Source organism: Felis catus, chromosome B4 (assembly GCF_018350175.1).
Source record: "Felis catus isolate Fca126 chromosome B4, F.catus_Fca126_mat1.0, whole genome shotgun sequence".
NCBI lineage: Eukaryota > Metazoa > Chordata > Mammalia > Carnivora > Felidae > Felis > Felis catus.
In genome coordinates this window covers 107,638,279-107,659,613 of record NC_058374.1, presented here as the reverse complement: position 1 = coordinate 107,659,613, position 21,335 = coordinate 107,638,279, and the positions used below count along the sequence as shown (strand labels likewise).

Below are 21,335 nucleotides of genomic sequence, written 5' to 3'. Positions count from 1 at the left end.
ACAAGCAGGGGAGGGGCAGAAAGAGAGAGGGAGACAGGGAGACACAGAATCCGAAGCAGGCTCCAGGCTCTGAGCTGTTAGCACAGAGCCCAATGCAGGGCTCGAACCCACAAACCATGAGATTATGACCAGAGCTTAAGTCAGATGCGTAATCGACTGAGCCACCCAGGGACCTCAAACGTAAAATATTTTAGACTAATAAAAAGTATAATAAAATCTCTTGTTTGTTCAAAATAAATCCATATTTATAATCACCAACTAAAGTGAGCTTAATAAATTTAAACGATTAATTATGCACATTCAAAATATGCAAAAATAATTCCAGATCAAGTTAAAATATTCTATAATCAAAAACTGGCTGGAGTTCCTAGGTAGCTCAGTAAGTAAACTGTCCAACTTTGGCTCAGGTCATGAACTAACAGTTCCTGAGCTCGAGCCCCACAAGCAGCTCTATGCTGACAGCTTGGAGCCTCCAGCCTCCTTTGATTGTAGTTCCCTCTCTCTCTGCCCCTCCCCACTTGCTCTCTCTCTCTCAAAAGTAAATAAATATTTTTTAAAACCTTGCTACCAAAATAGAACCAATTATAGAAAATAACATAAAAATGTTACACGGTCATTTTCAAATTACTCATGGCACACAATATGTTTAAGCATTAATGGCAATAACAAAAATATATTATTAACTTTGTAACTTTGAATTTATAGAATTACATTTTAAGTTGCTACTTTTAAAAAGTATATTTTACATTGTGTTTCTATTTCTGTAATTAGTTTAATTAGAACGGAAAACATTTATTTCAATGAATAATTTCAAATGAATTGCCTTAAGCAGATTGACAGTTCCTATTCTCATTCACTTAAATGCAATGAATGTCAGATAAAAATGTGCATTAAAGTTTTCTAATAAAAGGAGTAATTAGAGCTAACCTTACATATTTACTGCAACAACTACAGCTTAGTAAAAATTAGGAACAAATTATACTTGAAACTGCAGATGTAGAATACATGGTATTTCTTCCAATTTTATTTCACCTCCTTAAGAAATATTATAGCATGGAATAGTAACCTATTAACTTATAAACACAAATCTATCTTTGTGCTCCTTCATAAGGGTTCTTAGCATCAATACATCATTGAAAGACAAAATCTATGCTTTTCCCTTAGCTCAACCAGAATCTCTGTAAGCAGTTCCTAAAGATGAAAAACAGACTCCAACTGGTCTTCAGAAAAATCTACTTTTTCATGTATACTCTCCTCACACTCAATAAATACAGTGTTTTCATTGTGCCCAACAGACAGCAAAGATGTCTTTTACCTTGTTTGCTCTGTACTACATAAAGATACCTCAAGTACATCAATTAATACCATGGCAGTTTCCACATAAATCACACAGATATCCTATCCCAGGAAATCCACTGGTTACAAGAAATCCCATACAGCCCTGCTGCTGGCAATGAAAATGAAGTGAATGGGAGTTAAAGCATCTCTCTCACAAACAGCCCTTTTTTTTTGTTGTTAAGCTTGCTTCAGGGTGTGCCAATATAGCAACATATATTATCAATGCACTTGCCTTCATTCCAGCAACAACAAAATTATTTCTGTCTTGTAAACTAAAATTTTAAAATAAAAATTGTATCAAAGGTATCACTATTTCCATATGGGAGAAAATATGAGTAGTCCCAAAGCAGGCAGCACAGACACATAGGCAAATAAACACATTAAGGAATATTATGCATTATATTTTCAAAAGTGTGCCTTGAAATGTCTGCAAAAGCTTGCTTTTTGAAAACAACTATATTTTTCCCATATTAAAAATAAAAAAGGAAGATGATGGTGACTGCCTAGATCCAACTCTCCCTGTATGTCCTTCAGAAATCCATAATGAGCAACAATTAAATAAACATACCCCAACCTATGCTTCCAGCGTAAATGGGAGATGAAATTACAAGCTGATTTTTTTCTAAGTGGGGTAGTAAGCATCCACAACCAATACAATCCACCCTACTCCACACTGGTACAGAGGGAATCCTATGGAAACTGAATAGATAAGTAAGAAATGGAAATGCTCCAGTGGTGGGAGAACCCATGTATTGTCAACAAGGCCTCCTCCCAGAAAGAGATAGCATCATCCTGAGTGTGATGACAGTGCTAACACCAAGTGTCTAGGATGAATTACTAATGCAAATGGCCATGTCCTATAAATTTAAAATTGGATCCAAAAATAGAAACCAAATCTATGTTGTATATAAGTACATAGCTAAAACAAAGTGCTTCGAGATGTTTTGTTTTGTTTTGTTTTGCTTTGCTTTTTATGGCCAAGTAGGCAAATACAAACAAAAATAAAATGTTGTTAGACAAGGTAAAGTTTAGTCTCAAAGAATTAAGGAGAAAAAGAAGGGAATTTATAAATTTCAAGGCTAAAATTCACAATAAAGATAACACAGTTAAGAATATCAGTGAAACAGCATGAAGCAACACTCATAAAACAGAAACCAAAGAATATACAAAAGTAAATAGACTGAATAATAACAAATATATTTATACTAGCTCAACTCCTTCAGTCTATGATGGGTCAAGTAGACATAGAAGATCTCCAACAAACGATCACTAAAGTAGGTCATAAAGATAAAAATGTAAACTCCATACTCCAACTAAAAACAATGACCTCCTTTTTAAGTACACATGAAACATTCCTGAAAATTGACCACACATTAGAAAATCACAGTAAGTTACAAAAAGCAGAAGTGGCACAAAGATAAGTCTCTCACTATAATACAATAAAACTAAAAAGAATAACAGCAACAACACAAAATGGTCTTACCATATAGAAATTTTAAATCTTAGGTAATAGGCAAAATATGTCATAAAATTGTAGAACTGATGAAAACACAGAGGTTATGGACTAAACAGTGCTCACAGGAGAATGTATACACTTCAAGTATTTACGCTGGGCTGTCTGAGTGGCTGGGTTGGTTAAGCATCTGACTGTTGGTTCTGGCTCAGGCTATGATCTCACGGTTTTGTGAGTTCGAGCCCTGTGTCCAGCTTTGTGCTGGCAGTGTGGAGCCTGTCTGGGATTCCCTGTCTCTCTTACTCTTTCTCTTTCTCTGCTCCTCTCCCACTTGCACTGTCTCTGTCTCTCTCAAATAAATAAACTTTCTTAAAAAAACATTTATGTTAACAAGAGTGAAAAAGAATAAAAATAATTGAATTAAACCCATAGAATGTTCCTGACACTCTTCCTAAATTACAGATGTCCTTTGCATCAGCAATATATATTGCAGAACATTAACCTAAAGATATAACTGATAAAGTATGAAATGATATAGGTATCCAATTAGGTATTATGGCAAATGTGTAAGATTAGAAACCACCCAATGTCCCTCAACCAGGAACCAGTGGAATAAAACCTTATCCATCCACAGAACTGAATACTATGAAACTATGAAAAAAGAATGCTATGAACTCCATAACACGCTGTTAAGTGAAAAAAATAAACACAATGGACAGTACTTAAAATATTCTATATTTTTGTTTTTGTTCTTTACTTTTTTAAGTTTTATTTATTTATTTTGAGAGAGAGAGTGTGTGTGTGCACATAAGTGAGAGCTAGGGAGGGGCAAAGAGAGAGGGAGAGAGAGAGAGTCCCAAGCTGTCTCCACACTGTCAGCGCAGAATACTATATGGGGCTAGAACTCAAGAACTGTGGGATAATGACCTGAGCTGAAATCAAGAATCGGACACTCAACCAACTGAGCCACCCAGGCACCCCAAATATTCTCTTTTGTGAAAGGATTAGCATGTATACATGTATCTCTTAGATATATGTTGTAAATGTATATTTACATATACATATATACACATAAGTGATATACATACATTGTATACATATATACATGTTATATGTGCATATATACAAAATATCTATATAAAAAGTAGATATGACAACAGAGTGAAAAGACAGGGAAAAAAGAATGATCTCTTTGAGTATGCCTTTTTTTAATGTAATTTGACTAATGTAGTCTGTTTCACATATCAAAAATAAAATAGAATCAAATGGGAAAGTGAGCTTTCTTCCACTACCCCATCTATTATTCCCATCCCACTCGCTGAAATTTCAGTCCAGATCACATTTCCTAATGATTATAGTAAGGAGAAGGTGGAAAGGACTATCTTTTGGGGGTCCAAAAATTTAAGCTATTAGTATTATTCCAGTGTAAAAAAGTTTTCTTTAACTTGTTTATGTATTTATTTTGAAAGAGAGAGTGAGCAAGTGGGTCAGAGAAAGAGGGAAAGAGAGAGAATCCCAAGCAGGCTCTACACTGACAGCGCAGAGCTCGACGTGGGGCTCAAACTCACAAACCAGGAGATCATGACTTGTGCTGAAGCCACGATTGGGATGCTTAACCAACTGAGCCATCCAGGTGCCCCAGAGTAAAATTTTTATCAAGTTCCTGACTTTTTGGCAATCTTGATTATACATTAACCATTATTTAAGTCCCTATCAAGGCCCTTGAGAATTTCACAAATTAAGTGAAAAACGAACAGAGAATTTTAAGCCAAGCACTAAGAAGTATAATGAGATTTTTATTTTAGAGCGATCCCACTGTTAACAGTCTAGAAGTAAGCTGAATTTCAGCAGGAAGAGGAGGGAAGTTGGATAGTAAAAAGTGAAAGCACAAACAGAACACTTTCCCAAAACTTGACAGTCAAGGGTAAGAGCAATGAGGCAATGGTAGAAGTGAATGGCAAAAGGAAGTGTTTGACATAAGACAGGTGATAAATGATAAAGTATCAAAGGAAACTGACAGTCTTAGAAAATAGAAGGACTGGCCTTAAACAAGAAAAGACATTTTCATTGCTGAATTATATGGATTATAAAGTATGAGGGTAGAAACAGACACAGATAAAAAGGGATACAGATATACAGATGGAAGGATGGAAAAGATTAGGGTGATGCAAACTGATGAATTCTTTCTTTCATGTGGTGATAGCCTTATCTAAAAAAGGAAAGGTTAGTACAAGTAGGGTAGGTAGGCAAGGAAAGGAGTGATGACAGGGATTTTTAGGGAACAGTTATGACAGTTGCTAAGTGTAGAAAGCATAGGATCCATAAACATATGATGGAACCAAGCCAGGGTATTAGATTCTGTAGTATAGCTCAGATCACTACTGGCTATAAAAACAGGAACAGGTCAGTGAATATAGTAATTTAAGGAGCTACTAATAACTAGCCATTTACCAGTGGTGGGAGCATATTCCCTTTATATATTTTAAAAATAATTTTACTTCCTTCATGCACCTGGATAAAAGATTAGATAAGTACAGCACAAATAAAATAAGCAAATTAGTGATGGCGGCCTGTTCTTGAAAAGGAATAAATGAAACAAATGTAATAATGAGAAATAAATGCCAATATATTCAAATTCCCTTGCTCTTACCAATTCGAGTGATTTTATTATGTGAAAGCTCAAGATTTTGGATATTAGTGCAGCCATCCAAACCATGAAAAGAAGTCAGTTGATTTTTATTAAGAAGAACAACACAGAGATTTTCCAAATTTTCACAATTGATAGACTCAATATGGTTTTCCTAAAACAAAGAACAAATGTAATTAGTTTTATTTCAATGGCTTACTAATGAAACATTTAAGGCTTACAAAAAGAGGAAGAGTGAGATGTGATCTCCAAGCATACATCCAAATCTCTGACTTTAAGACAAATATGTAGAATGTTATGGTATCTAGATGAAAATAGTAAGTAATCTAATAAATTATTAACTAATTTTGTACTTATTAATAATCTTTCAAAATACAGACGATCATGTAACAAAATATTTCAAGCAATCTAAATGAACAAAAGTGAACACTTGGTCATAGTTCCTTTAAAACTATCATTTTAAAGACTGAAACAAGTTGAAATCTCCCCACTTCCCTTCCTCAGTCCCTTTTGCTCCCTTCCTCTCCAAAGAACAGCAATATTGTGAGTTAGGTATGTTATCTCATATATATTTTTACTACACATACATAGCTCTGAAATACATAATACTGGTTCAGTGTCAAGATCACATGTCTAGGATGTAATAGCAATTCTTTTTTTTTTTTTTTTTTTTTGCAAGAGAGAGCACAAGAGGGAGAAGAGGAGGGACAGAGAGAGAGAGAGGATAACAGAGGATCCAAAGCGGGCTCCATGCTGACAGTAATAAGCCTGATGTGGGGCTCGAACTCACAAAAACTGTGAGATCATGACCTGAGCCGAAGTCAGACGCTTAACCACTGAGCCACCCAGGTGCCCCAGCAATTCTATTTTTTAAGACCACAGAAGGATAAATGAGCTTTTAAGAATCTTAAGGGAGTAGTCTCATAGCATCCCCCCTCAAAAATATTTATGAGCATAAAGCCTTTGTCTAATGGAGTGAACTTAATAAGAAGCATAAGAAATCCAGAAAGTTTTAAAAGAAAATCAGATTGGTGGAAACACTGCCTGTGTGAACTGAAAAGAGTAAGTCAAATGAAAAGAAGCCTTAAGCAACAACACCTGCCCCCATCCTCTATGGGAAAAAAACAGGCTGAGAAAAATTCTCAGTTGCAAACAGCACTCCTTCTGGAAAAAGAAGTATGCCTTGAGAATACTTCTCAAGTCTTCTTCAGAATTCTGAATAATACTTCAGTCTGCTCCAGTGGGCAGAACCCAGAGTCATAGAAAACTATTTTTATGGAGAACTGAGTCCTCATTAAGGAAATGATATGTGTTCAGCTATGGAACAGGCACTGCTATGGGCTTCTTGTTTTCTTTCATTTTGAATGGGAATGACTATTGTAACTAATCAAGCCCTATCTCACCACTGTCTGTGAGGGTGTTACGGGGGAGGGAACAGTGAGAGAAGATAACTTCTCATTTTATCTCACAAATCTCGGACTTGAAAGAACTCTATCAGAGCATGTTATCTCCACTTGGGTCTGATTTAGATGAGAAAATTCTGTGCTTCAAGTGTAAGTCTGATGCCACAAGGTGATGAGATTTGGGGGTTTCTGGCACCTGAGTGTATTTTGCATGTGGGAAGGATGTGACTCTTTAGGAGCCAATGGGTAACTTTGGTAGGCCCCAATAAATTTCACCAACCCAGTATTGACACATTGACCCAGTCCCCTCTCACACAAATCCAGACTTGTTGAGCAGGATGACAGCAGATGCTTGATAAGCATTTGAATATTGGAGATTTGTCTTTCTGGTGGCACTGGGCGATTCTGTAAAGAAGCTCAAAATGGAAGAGACAGACACACACACACACACACACACACACACACACACAGAGTGAGAGGGAGGGAGAGAGAGAGAGAGGAGAGAAAGAAAGATTGAAATTCCAACCTCCCAAGGCATCAGACATATAAGAAAAGGCCTTTTGGACATTCCAGCCCCAGCTTCAAATTACATAAGAGACTCAGTCAACAAAACATGAAGCAGAAGAAATGCCCAGAAAACCCAGGCCTCAATTCACAGCCCACAGAACCAAGAGCAAATAAAATGGTTGTTGTTTTAATTTACTAAGTAATGTCATTTGTTATGCAGCAAAAAGTAACAAAAACATCTGCAAATAGAGATAAGTGATTCCAGGTCATACTTCCTAATCATCTTTCCTCAATGGTTCTCACAAATTTTGGCCCTCGATCTCCTTAGACCCTGAGTTATAGGTTATTATAGAAAACTTTTATTTAAAATTATCATTTCTAACATGTAAGCATAAGTCCATTTTATATTTTATTGTAGGATAAATAATGAGGAGAATGGAGGACATACCTGTACATCAATGTGCTTCAGCTTTTTGCAGTTACTCAGGCTGTGCAAAGAAGTTAATCCACAGCGTCGAAGAGACAGAAATTGAAGATTTGGACACTCTGCCAGTGTAGAAAGACTACAACCTGGCAAATCTTGAAATGTAACTGTTGTAACCTAGAGAATGCAAGAAAATTGGAGTGCATAATATTATCTAAAAATAATGAATATAAACTATATTAGCCTTGCAAAATTGTTTTAAAAATTCATCTAAGAGGCGCCTGGGTGGCTCAGTCAGTTAAGCATCCAACTTTGGCTCCAGTCATGATCTCGTGGTTCATGCGTTCGAGCCCCGCATAGAGCTCTTTGCTGACAGTCAGAATTGATAGAATCCTGCTTTGGATTCTGTGTCCCTCTCTCTGCATCTCCCCCGCTTGCACTCTGTCTCTCAATAATAAATAAACGTTAAAATTTTTTTAATAAAAAAATTAAAATAATTCATCTAAAACACTAAGGCTATATATTGAAAATTGACTTACTAACAACTCAATTTCAACTAAATTATCTGGCCTCTTTTTTTTCCCTCACATAGAAAGGACAAATAATGCATCATCCATGACCAATTCAAATACAAAAAAAGCAACATGCATAGAAGCAATAATATAATCGTTTATTAGCTCACTCCCTGATTTTTCACCAAATTCACTTTCTGTGTGAATTATTTTGGCAGTATTTTGAGGACTATACTACATAAATGTTTAAGATCTGTATCCTAGGGATACCTGGATAGTAATAGGAGCCACAAAATGTCAGGGGATAGATTTTGTACCCAACCCTCCATGCTTCAACTAGAATAGCTCAGTTATCTTCCAAAAACAAAGAAAATTTGAGAAATTATAGAACCTGAAATAAATAGAACCATGCAGGGGCGCCTGGGTGGCTTGGTCGGTTAAGCGTCCGACTTCGGCTCAGGTCATGATCTCACGGTCCGTGAGTTCGAGCCCAGCATCGGGCTCTGTGCTGACTGCTCAGAGCCTGGAGTCTGTTTCAGATTCTGTTTCTCCCTCTCTCTCTGCCCCTCCCCTTTTCATGCTCTGTCTCTCTCTGTCTCAAAAATAAATAAACGCTAAAAAAAAATTTAAAAAAAAAAAAACTTAAAAAAAAATAGAACCATGCAATAATAAGTAAACCATGTAATAAAAATAATTTCATTTTACAAATCCTCTGAATTATAATGGTATGAATCATTCCTTACTAATATACTCAAAGCATATAGAATGTGTGATACAACAAATCATGAAAGGTATATTTTTTCCTGTATTTCCAAATACTTTGGAGACCATACATTTATGAAATTTCTTATTACTGAGATATTACTGTGAACTCAATACTTCACAAAGCTTTTTTTCTTAAACAACTTTTCTATCTTTTTTTTGTTTTAGTCTTTTTAACTGAAGAAAATTCAATATCAAAGAATGTGCTCAACTTTGTGGTATGTATATTAAGGACTACACTTAAAGTTCCACAAGAATATGTCAGATAACAGGAATATTTTTGGATTGCTGAAAAGCACTCTACTTATTAAACTCAAGAACTCTCACATAAGTAAAATGGCAGAAAAATAAATATAATATGTTGGTTCTTCAGTATAATTGAGTCCATGCGCTGAAATAACTATATATGCTAAATCATTGTATAGTAAGAATACTTTCACACATTTCATATCAAAAATCCTACCTGAGGCCAGGTTTCCCATGTACTGAAAAGAAATTTTAATATTATTAGCTTCATAAGAAGAGTCTAGTATATATCATACTGAAAACAGAGATTCAAAAAATGTTCTGTTGAAATTCAAAGCACTATTGCTTCAGAAAAAGCTAGAAAAAGTACAAAACTCTTAAGTACAGTAACTCCTCTTCATATGGAATATTTCCTATGCACTAAATTAAACTGAAAGTTTTAAATTTACATGTTTATATAAGTGAATGGAAGACCATATGGTCCTGGAGGTATAAGGAAGGAATTAAGCCCACTCCTTACTTTAAATAGCAAAAGTAATAATATTTTTTAAATTTCAGGTGAAATAAGTTTTTAGTATAATTATTTCAGGAATTTTTCAGTTATTATAATCTAAAATAACTTTTGAAACAAATTTCTATTTTATGTTATCTCAGAAAGAAAAATATTCATCCATTTGTGTCAAGAAAGCCACAGTATATTACCCATTTAATTTGTCCACAAGAGAACCTATAAATTCTGTAATTGGGAAGCTAGCTCTATACTAAAAAGTGAAAACACTATTTAGAACTAAGCACTTAAAAACTGAAAACTCCTGGGGCACCTGGGTGGCTCAGTCAGTTAAGTGTCTGACTTTGGCTTAGGGCATGATCTCGCAGTTTGTAGGTTCAAGTCCCTCATAAGGCTCTGTGCTGACAGCTCAGAGCCTGGAGCCTGCTTCAGATTCTGTGTCTCCCTCTCTCTCTGCCCCTCCCCCGCTCATGCTCTATCTCTCTCAATAATAAATATTAAAAAAAAAAAACCCTGAAAACTCCACAACTGCAGATTTATAGTAACAAATGCTTCTCTACCTTCTAATGTATATTACCTTGCTTGACTTCATAATATGCTGCTTACAATCACCTATGTAAACAATAAGGTTCTAGTTTTTATGATGTGGTCATTTCTCTAGTTTAATTTAATTACAGCAAAGAAGTGACAACTGCTCCAGTGTCCTTGTTAATGGTATCCACTTTTGAATATGAGGCATTTCAATAATATTTCCTCCTCCCTTTTACTGAAGATTTTAAAATTTCCTTATGATGTAGCAATTTATTATCCATCTACCTATCTATCTATTCTATCTATCTATATCTATCTATCTATTCTACCCTAGGTTTTGCCAAACATGAGATCAAAATAAATTTTTATATTAATCATGTATTGATCTATGCATGGCAATAATCAAATAAAACTGCTTTATGCCCCAAATATTAAGGTCAATATAAAATTAATACTCATAGGCATTCACCACTTCATGGTCAGCCTGAAAAAGAGCAACTGAAGCATAGTGGATGTTCACTAAATGCTTCTGAAATAAATGAAGGAATAAATTGCCCTGCGGCAAAACTAAAATGTACTAATAGCATTCACAGTTTCTTTCCTTAATAGTGAGTAATACGAAGATATTTCAGATACTAATATTTTCAAACTCTTATAACTTGAAAAAACTGTTCTACCTATAGAACCTTTGACTCATTCATTATATTTTAATACAAGATAACAAATCAGTTTTCTACTTAATAATCATCTATAGGTCCCTAAATCCTTGACAGATCATGGTACATAAAATGACCTAAAATAGCTGTATAATTTTAGAGATTTCACTCTCAATTATTCTCGAGTTCAACATAAGGAGTGTCAGTCATCTATGTAAACTGCAATTACAAAAATAATGAAAGTCATGACTCTTGGTTTTGCTTTTGGCAGAACATCTGTTCAGTGACACAATTTTAAAATCAGCTGCAAAGAGACTGAATCTGAGTAATTACCAGCTTAAATGAAACAGAATCTAACTTTTAGTAGTGCATGTACCATTACAACATCAGTTTATTACAATTTGCCTTGTATAAGGATGTGAAAGATTCTGATCTAGAAGTTAATCAACAGCTGAGATGCTATCCTTCATGCCATGTTATAAAGACATATAAGAAAAGCCTTAAGTTTAGTACCTTTTTTACAGTTATTTGAAGCAAGTTATCATTAGTAACAAAATACCAAAAATAAAATAAAAATGAATTAACTAGAAAAAATATATATTAGTTATCAATAATCTTTGCTTGAGATCCAAGTTTGACAATAACTATTATATATACTAGGAGTCCTAGGCTATAATCTTCATATATATTATTTCAAAACTCAACAATCCTATCCAATAGATATTGCTCTTCCCAGTTTATAGAAGATAAAACTGAGGCTCAGAAAAATCAAGCACCTTGCCCAAGGTGACACAGCCAGTAAATGGCAGATATAAAATTAGGACCCTGATCTTACTTGATATAGGGCTTGTTAGTACTTTATTAAATTTTACTTAAATAAATTTTCTATTAATTTCTTTTTTCATTAATACCTTCTATCTAAGTTGTGAAGCTAGTAGTTACATGGAGAATAAGGTCAACATTCAGTTGGAATTATTTATTCATCCACTTATCCCTCCTCCCACTCATCCATCCAACAGTCGAATAATGAAAACCACTATTTGCCTGGCCATATGTAAAGCAGTATAGACAAGAGGCAGACCCGATTTCATGAGCCAAAGGCTGAAAGTGAGAGATTAATATAAGCAAAATGAATTCATCATTGGGTGAAATTCTAGAAGAGTAAAATTTTCTCTTCTAAAGGTCTCCTCCAGAAGGGCCTTCCAAAGATGACAGCAACTGATCAAGATAAGGACAAAGATGTGGAGCTAAGAGATTAGAAAATCAAAGTAAGGGAGTCATGGGTCAGTAGTAGTAGTGAATAATGACACCAAGATAAACCATCTACCAGAGTCATTACAAGATGGTAGTTTATAACACTGCTGCATTTGTAGACACATTCATAAATATCTTTCAACTTTGTACTGCATACTTGATGCTTCAAAGAAAAATTAAATGTTTGAAATAGTTGCATGAGTAGTGGTTAGAGGATTACAGTGTCCTTTACAACATTTCTACTCAAATTAATCCATGGACCAGCACCAACAGCATCATCCAAGGGCACTGAAAAAAATGCAGAGCATTGAGACTAGCCACTAGACCCAACGAATCAGAACCAGCATTTTAAAATTTCCAGGTGATCTGTATACACAGTACAGTTTGCAAGGATTTGCTCCAAGAAATAAGAGGGTTAATCCTCACTTTACGCACATTGACAAGAGTTTCACAAAAGAAACAGGGTGGATAGGAGAAGAAACACCAAGCAGACAGGTTCACACATCTTAACCTCCTCAGTGCTCTTCTTGTTGAACAAATACCCAGAATGAAAGAAAAGAGCACCATTGTTTTTCTAACTTCAGTTTACATTAGAAACAAGTACACGGTGAGCATGAAACTGTCACTCAGGCCTAGCTCAAACATATACATAAAGAAAATTACCCAAAGTAAAAATTAGTAGCTAATGTTATAAATTCAGAAAACTTACACTAGGGGCACTTGGGTGACTCAGTTGGCTAAGCGTCAGACTTCAGCTCAGATCATGATCTCACAGTTCATGAGTTCAAGCCCCACGTCAGGCTCTGTGCTGACAGCTCAGAGCCTGGAGCCTGCTTTGGATTCTGTGTCTCCCTCTCTCTCTGTCCACCCCCCCCCCACCCCCCGCCAACTTGCACTCTGTCTCTATCAAAAAAAAATTTTTTTAAGGAAAAAGAAAAAGAATGCCTGCACTAACATCTTAGGGAAAGTAGAAAAAGAATGATTCCAGAGGTAACATAGCCAAAGAAAAAACATTAATAGAAGAGTTAATGAGTGATTCTATAGGTAGCCCTACAGATCTGATGGAAATGAAAAATACATTGCCTAGGAAATAGAGGAACTTTAAAGTAATTCTTGTTCTTTATACTGCTTTTTCACATTCCAGAGATCTCTTTAAAGCCAACTATCTTATTACCCTATCACAGAATCTCTGAAATCTTATTTATAGCAATTATCCAGATCTGTAGTAATGTATTTAACAGTGTATTTATTTGTTTAAAGCCTTTTTGTGTACCAAAGTTAGCTCCATAAGGTCAAAGATAGGTTTCTTTCTGTCCCTTCAACAATACATATTAATCTATCATATTGGACAGATAAATATTAGTTGAGTGAATGAATTTAAAAAATTCATATATATTAACATGAATATTTCTTTTCATAGGCATCTGTCTATATCAAAAAACTAAATAAATTTTAGTGAATACATTTCAGTTTCTGGCCCTAGACAAATATATGTATTTTAATCATGAAGTCCTTTCTAGTATTATACCACTTGAAATATTTTTTTACTGTTTTTCTACATATCTGTTAGTTTCTGTATTAATTTTGGTTGAAATATGGGCTTTATAAACATAGAAATTAGTAGCAGTTGATGACAATTATTTTAAATGTCAGTATATACGTACTGTGTTTATACAGCACGTGACTAAATTCTAGAGTCTTGTATTGTAAGCCCTTCTTTCACAGCCCTTGTCAAGTACAGAGAAATCCACTTCATTCCAAAACAAACCAGTAGGTGGTATTGTGCCCAAAACTATAGCAAAGTAACTGAGTGTCAATTTTGGAATTTCCTATTCTAATTCAACACTAAATTCCCAGCTGCCTCCATTCTTAGAAGCTTAATAATGGCTACAGGAACCCTGAACATGGCTTCAAGATATAAACCAAAACTTTTTATAGTGCTTCACTGAGAAAGAATGCCTTGAATAATTTTAACTGAGATCTTTTAAATACATCCCCTCTCAAATGGGGGCAATATCTCATTAGCAATATCACCGATTAAGAGACAAAATTCTTGGGACGCCTGGGTGACTCAGTCAGTTGAGGGTCCAACATCAGCTCAGGTCATGATCTCATGGTGCCTGAGTTAGAGCCTCGCATCGGGCTCTGTGCAGACAGCTCAGAGCCTGGAACCTGCTTTGGATTCTGCGGCTCCTTCTCTCTCTCTCTGCCCTTCCCCACTTGTGCTCTCTCTGTCTTTCTCTCAAAAATAAATAAATATTAATTTTTTTTTAAAAAAGAGGCAAAATTCTTGGATACAAAATATGCCTTCTACTGATATTTTTAAAGTTACATTTTAGAGAACTAATGGTAATTAAATATGAAAAAGTATTATAAAGTTATAAAATACCTTCTGTAAAGTATTCCAAGGGCCACACTGAAGAATTTCTAGTGTATTCAAAGGAGGCATCGTGTTGGCTGGGCATTTTACAGGTCTCTTTGTCCTAACAATTTCCTTTTGTTGATTTTGCTTGAAAATTTCAAACCAAGGTTTAAATGATTTTATCCAAGCTAGCCTCTTTTCTTCAATGGAAGATAGAAGTGTTGACTTTGGTAAAGTACAGGTCACAATATTTTCACATTCAGCTCTATTATTATGACATTCTTCTGCGGTTTCTTCAATTTGAGACTTAAGAGAGTTTACTTCTTTAAAAACTAAGAAATTTTTTGCACCAAAACTTCCCAAATCTTCACAAAGAGCATTTCTTCCTAAAGTATAATCTTGCTCATTTATTTTGTTTTCTATATTTATCATGGAGTCACTGCTGTTAAAAATCACATCACTATTCAGAGTATTGCCTTCTCGGTTCTCCTCAGTTTCTTTGGAAATGAAATCAACTTCTTGTTCTTGTTGTATTACATTTTCCCCTATGTCTTTAGGATTTTCTAATTTTAGTGGTTGTTGCTTCACTGAAATTACTAAAATATTATTCTCTTCATATAGTGGTCCATTCTGTTCTGATATCTCTTCTTTTTCTACTTTTTGTACCTTATTCTGTTGATTATCTTTGATTATTTTCTGTGCTTCATTGTTTTTCACATTGTTAATTCCTTGACTATGTCCTAATATTATTGTTTGGGTGTCTTGTCTCACATTCTCATTTATGGCAGGTTTCACATGTTCCCCTTTTTGCATTTGAGACTTTAATTCTTGCAGATGAAACTGTTCATTCACGTTTTCTTTCAGACCTGGGTATTCCAATTCGGTTTTTTGGTCTGCATCTTCACATTTTCTTTCTTGCTTGACGATTTTTGTGGAATGTTGTTGTTTTGCTAGGTTTTCATTTTTTACTTCCATTTCAATTTCTGCCAAAATCACCTGGTTTGGTATAGAATCTTTCCATTGCACTTGTATTGGCTCTTTTAATACAAGCTGTCTACCTACATTTTTTCTCTTAGTTGATTGTTCAACTAGCCAGAGGGGAACATCTTCCCACTCCTTTGAATTTTCCTCCCCTACCTTTTCGGCTATATCATCCTTATTCTTTGATGTATCTTCAACAGTTAAATGTTTTGCATTATATTCACCTTTCTTTAACGCTCTACTTATTATTAGCTGTCTGCTTGCATCTCCTCTTAATCTTAATTTTTCTTTGTTTAATAGTTGCTCTTTTTCTCTTCTCACGATGTTCTTTTTTTCTTCATATTCTATTTCTCTCCTCTCCCTTTCCTCTTGCTTCTGCTTTTTTATCTCTTCTTCAATCTTTTGTTCTTCCTCCAATCTCTTTCGTTTTTCTTCTTCCATCTGTCGTATTTTTGCTTCTTTTTCTTTCCACTCTTGTGCTTTCCTTTTCTTACTTTCTATTTGTTCTTTTATGATTGGACCATATTTTTGGTAGACCACAAATGCTTTATATTTAGCTTGAATTTTTACAGCTGCATTATGATGCAGTTTTAACAAACGCATTTTTTCTTTTTCTTGCAGATCTTTAAATCTTGTTCTTTCTTCTTCTATTTGTAGATGCAACTTTTTAATAAACTCCTAAAGTAAAGTAAGATAAATACCAGTATAAGTGAACAATATTATTAAAATATCATATAAAATATAGGCTGAAAACAAATAGTTAAATTGAAGTCATAATGAAGTTACTATAAAATTCACTTAGAAGGACAAAAGCCATTTATTTTAAAGGATATAATATTTTAAAATATTTGAGAGATTTGATCAAGTTAGTAAGTTGACATTCTAATATTATGACTATACTAAGCCACTCAGATATAAATCGGGGAATTCCTTGAAGATAGAAAGCATATGAAATTAGAATAGTACAGAGAAAAAGCGAGAAAAACCACAAGCCAAAATTTGCGTAGGGGAAAAGGACTTTAAACTTTCCCAGAGCTAGCACAGGGACTGCAGACACAGGGAATTATTTGGTGAGATGATGATACCAGGAAGGCAAGGTAGAGCATACATATATGCAATATGAAGAACCAGCCTAGTCACACATTTTATCCTTTCTCAACTATTACGAGAGCTGATAAGCACATACTATTAAATGAGATCATTGGGTTAGGTGAGAAAATGTCATTGTCACTAGAGTCCTAAAACAAAAGTAAACAGGTCAACAAAATTCAGCAACTATTGGAGAAAAGCTAACACAAAGGATGTGAGGCAATGAAAATACTTGAACAAGCAGAAGGAAGAACTAGTTTCTGAGAAAAGGTAGGTACTAAATAAAAATTTAAATATTTTTTAGGAAAAATATGTTTAAATAAGAACAACTTTATATAAAAATGAAATTAAAATATTGAAATAAAAAAATATGACTCATTCATACAAAAAATCACAGTAGAATGACTTTAAATAGGTGTTGGCTAAAGAAAAACTTCCAAGTTAGGTGTTTTTCCAAAACAACCTGCAAAACAACAAAGACATGAAATATATGACAGAGACTTTCAAGCGGAGGATCAACACAGAAACTCCAACACCACTAGTAGGAGTTACAGCTAAAGACCTGAGAAGGATTAAAGGGAAAAAAATAATACAAAAATGTTTTCTAAACCAAAAAAGGCCATAAGATAAGATAAAGAGTGGAGTTAACTTTTCACACATACACATAGACACACATGCCCTGATACACTCATATAGATGCAGCAATATTTCAGAACCCTAAGGAACGTTAAGTTCCATGAAGGCAGAAGTTATTTCTGTTTTAGCCACTGCTGCACCCTGAACACTCAGAAGTGCTCGGCATGCAGTAAGAAATCAGTAAATTTGTGTGAATAAATGCAAAAAGTGAAAAATCCTAAAACTTCGAAAGAATGTAAGGAAGGAGTGTCAAATCTACAACGATAACACAGGCAAAAATATCTAAATACGCACATGAGTTAGATCTTTAAACTGTTAAAACCAAATGGTAATAAGTCTGGATTCTATATCCCATGAAACAAATCATTCGATTGCAAAAGCAAAATGACATTATTCTCAAGTGTGCAAAATAAAGAAAATTTGCCATCCAAAAATCTTTTTGACAGGTATTTAGGCATACATTCCAGAAAATGAAAACTGAGTCCAGAAATCAGGAAACTCAGGATTCAAAGAACACTAATGATCAAAGAAACCATTAACACTTAGCACTATCTTCTACTTTCTTCTACTATCTCACTTAAGAAGTCAGCTGTTAAGTTCACTGTAGCTCCTTTTAGGTAATGTGCCTTTTTCTCTGGCAGTTTTTACAACTTTCCCCCCTTGTCTTGAATTTCAATCATTACACTACTAAATTCCCAAGTGTGGTTTTCTCTGTATTGATTCTGTATACAGATCATTAATCAACTTTGAATGTTCAGATCGATTTTCTTTTAAACCATTTCAACTATTATCTCTTCACCCACTGTTTCTGCTCCATTCTCTTTCTCCTATCCTTCAAAGGTTACTAGTATACACATGTTTTATCTTTTCACTATACATCATATATTTCTTGTACTCTCTTCTGTCCTCCCATTTTTTTTGTCCTCTCTGTGCTTTAATTTGGATATTTTCTGCTGACCTTGCTTCAGTTTCACTAATGCTCTCATTTGCTGAGTCAAACTGTCAAACTTATGCCCTGAATTTTTAAGTTTACACACTGAACTTTTCAACACTGTAATGTATGCTTGATATTTCATTATAGATTCCAGTTCTCTTTTCTTAGCATCTATCTGTTTAACATGTTGCTATGGCATGATAGTTATAGGTATCTTAATGGCTCTCCTACTCCAACATTTGGGTTACCTATAGGTGAATTACTATTGTCTTTTTTTTTCCCTTGTCATTCATATGTATTGTCTGTTCACATGCCTAACCAACTTTTTTATTTAAATATGCACCATAGAGAAAATCATATTATAATATATAACATCAAATCAATACACTGTACCCTTCAATCTTATGCAATGTTAAATGTCAAATATACATATATTTTTTTAAATGGATAGTAGAAACCTACTTTTTCAGGAGTATGTTTATATAAAGAAAATACTTGAAAGATAAAGAAAGGTAGAATGTTTAGCTGGATATCAGGATTATAAGAAGTTTTATCTACTTCATGTTTATAATTAAAATAATTTTATATAAAAATTTCTATTAAAAATTTTGTTTTATATAAAAACATAATTTTATATAAAATTTTATATAAAATTTATTTTACATAAGATTTTATATAAAATTTATTTTATATTTATATTACATATAAATTTATCTTATATTTATATTATATATAACATATATTACATTTATATAACATATGTTATATTTATATTATATATATTATATTTATATTATATATAAATACACAAATAAATATTATATAAAAATGAGTTAAGTAAATTTAAACTTAATAAATATCATTAGAATGATCCTGAATTCACAAGAATTATTTAACATTCAATTGTGTTCAAGAAATGAGGTAACTTTCATAACCATCTTCAATCATAATGAAATATTCATAATAGCATGTTTCCTCAAATCTTAAAAAATTATAGAATTATAATTTTACATAGACATGTTCACTCACTGACCCAGTTTATTTTAATTTTTAGGGCATTATATTTTAAGGAGAATTTCTGGTGATTAATGAATTTTTTAAAGTCTTAGTAAATTAAATCCTATACCAGCTAGGCAATATTACTTTTAAATGTCCATTTCAAGTATAATAAATATTCCAAATGGAGAATAATTATCATGATGTTTAAAAAGAAGAAATAGATACCTCATGCTGTTTAAATTTCTCTTTCCATATTTTCTCTTCTTTATGGAGTTCATCATTCATCTTGTCCTGTTCTTGCTGAACATATGGTAATATTGAGATATTATATTCAAATATCAACAAAATATATATACTTATAATTGGTTCTCAAACCTGTATTTGTAAATAATAGTTAAAGATAAAAACTCACCCAATGATTCTCTGTTATTAGTAGTAGTATAACAACTTGAATCTCAACCTAAAGTGTCATATAAATGATACCTAAAGTTCCCATTTTGAGCACATAAAGATGTTGGCAACCTGGGAAAGCTTATTTGAGTATGTTTACGTACATAGTAAAATGTATTCACTAGATATGCTGTTGGACAACATGAAAATTACAAATATTAATGTTTGTTAGATGAGTTTTGCATTATATAATATTTTTCTCTCCTCACCATCCCATTTAACTCACATAACCATTCAGTTCAGTGGATAATGTTTTTTTTGATTAGCATCTATTTTGTTAAGGCTCTGCAGAATAAACAAGATCAGTAAAATGTAATCCCTTTCCTCTAAAACTTTATGGAAACATTATCATAAATTCCCATATTATCTCAAATTTAGCAGAATAAATTTATTGCAAGAGAAGACTATAAAGCATCACAGCAGAAATAGATGTTATACCTGGAGGATCATCAAAGGCTTCATGCAGAAGACTAGTTGAAATGACTAGGCTTTCAAGAAGTTAAACAGACATGTTAAGCATTTATTAAATGTTTTTCAACTAGGAAGATGACTATAGTTCTGCTTTTAGGAAAATTAAAAGGTTACCTTAGACAGAGTTAAAGACAGAAAGCAAGAGTCACTAAAGAGATAATAAAGTAGGTATTAGAAAAGTCCATGTAAGAATCAAGGAGAGCCCTCTGTAGATAGGGTGGCAGGAGTGAGAACAGATATAAAGACAATGTAAACATAAAATTTCCATAAACCTACCAGATGATTGGAAATAAAGGAAATGGGAATATTTCTTTGGATATAATCTTACATGATGGGAATTAAGCACAGAAATAACAAAATCATTCTAGGGGTGCCAGGGTGGAGTCGGTTAAGTGGTCAACTCTTGATTTCCACTCAGGTCGTAATCACAGGGTTCCTGAGGTGGAGCCCTGCATCCAGCTCTGTGCTGATAGTACAGAGCCTGCTTGGGATTCTCTCTCTGCCCCTACCCTGCTTGCACACTTTCTCCCTCGTTCTCTCTCTCTTTCTCTCTCTCTCTCTCAAAATAAATAAATAAATAAATAAATAAATAAATAAATAAATATATTTTTAAAAAATCCTTCTGACAGGACTATGGTGAATGGGTTTGTGGAATACAAGGCCAAAAGTAGAGAGATAGGTTAGAGAGTTTAGACAAGCTAGACATTAGGACACCCTGAACCATGGAGTAACAGTAGATTAAGTGTGTGGATGAAAAGATGGATAATATAACTATTAGAGGGAAGAGGATAATAAAGAGAGGGAAGAGTCAAAGATGGTCCTTATCATTCCAGCTTGGACTATGATGATAGTGTAGCTCATCAAAATAACAAATACCTGAGGAGAAGCACAATTAAGAAATAAAGACAATGCATTCAGTTTTAAACATATTAAGTTCTGAGTGTAAAGTATCTGTAGAAGAGTTATGTAGTTGACATTGTTTCTGAACAGCCGTAGCTGTGGCTGAGATTATCAAGAGAGAAAGTATATGAAGAAAAATAAAAGGACAAAGGAAGAAATCCTTGGTAGTACCATATTCAGGGAGAGAGACAGAGAAGGCTAAACTAGATATAAAGGAGGAATTGTCAAACACGTAAGAAGAGAATCAAGGCAGCATGGTCTGATTTAAGACA

At 33.9% G+C, this 21,335-nt stretch overlaps 1 protein-coding gene across 13 annotated transcripts in view; it reads right to left on the bottom strand.

Moving 5' to 3' along the window:
• The window catches only part of LRRIQ1 (leucine rich repeats and IQ motif containing 1), a 232,830-nt gene that overhangs the window by 195,275 nt on the left and 16,220 nt on the right, over window positions 1-21,335 (bottom strand). For all 13 annotated transcript variants that reach the window (XM_019835297.3, XM_019835298.3, XM_019835299.3 and 10 more), the window contains exons 7-10: window positions 19,468-19,542; window positions 14,631-16,262; window positions 7,797-7,949; window positions 5,442-5,592 (exon numbers count right to left, since the gene is read on the bottom strand). In XM_019835297.3, coding sequence (XP_019690856.2) covers window positions 5,442-5,592; window positions 7,797-7,949; window positions 14,631-16,262; window positions 19,468-19,542 — 2,011 coding nt within the window. The remainder of the gene's footprint in view (window positions 1-5,441; window positions 5,593-7,796; window positions 7,950-14,630; window positions 16,263-19,467; window positions 19,543-21,335) is intronic.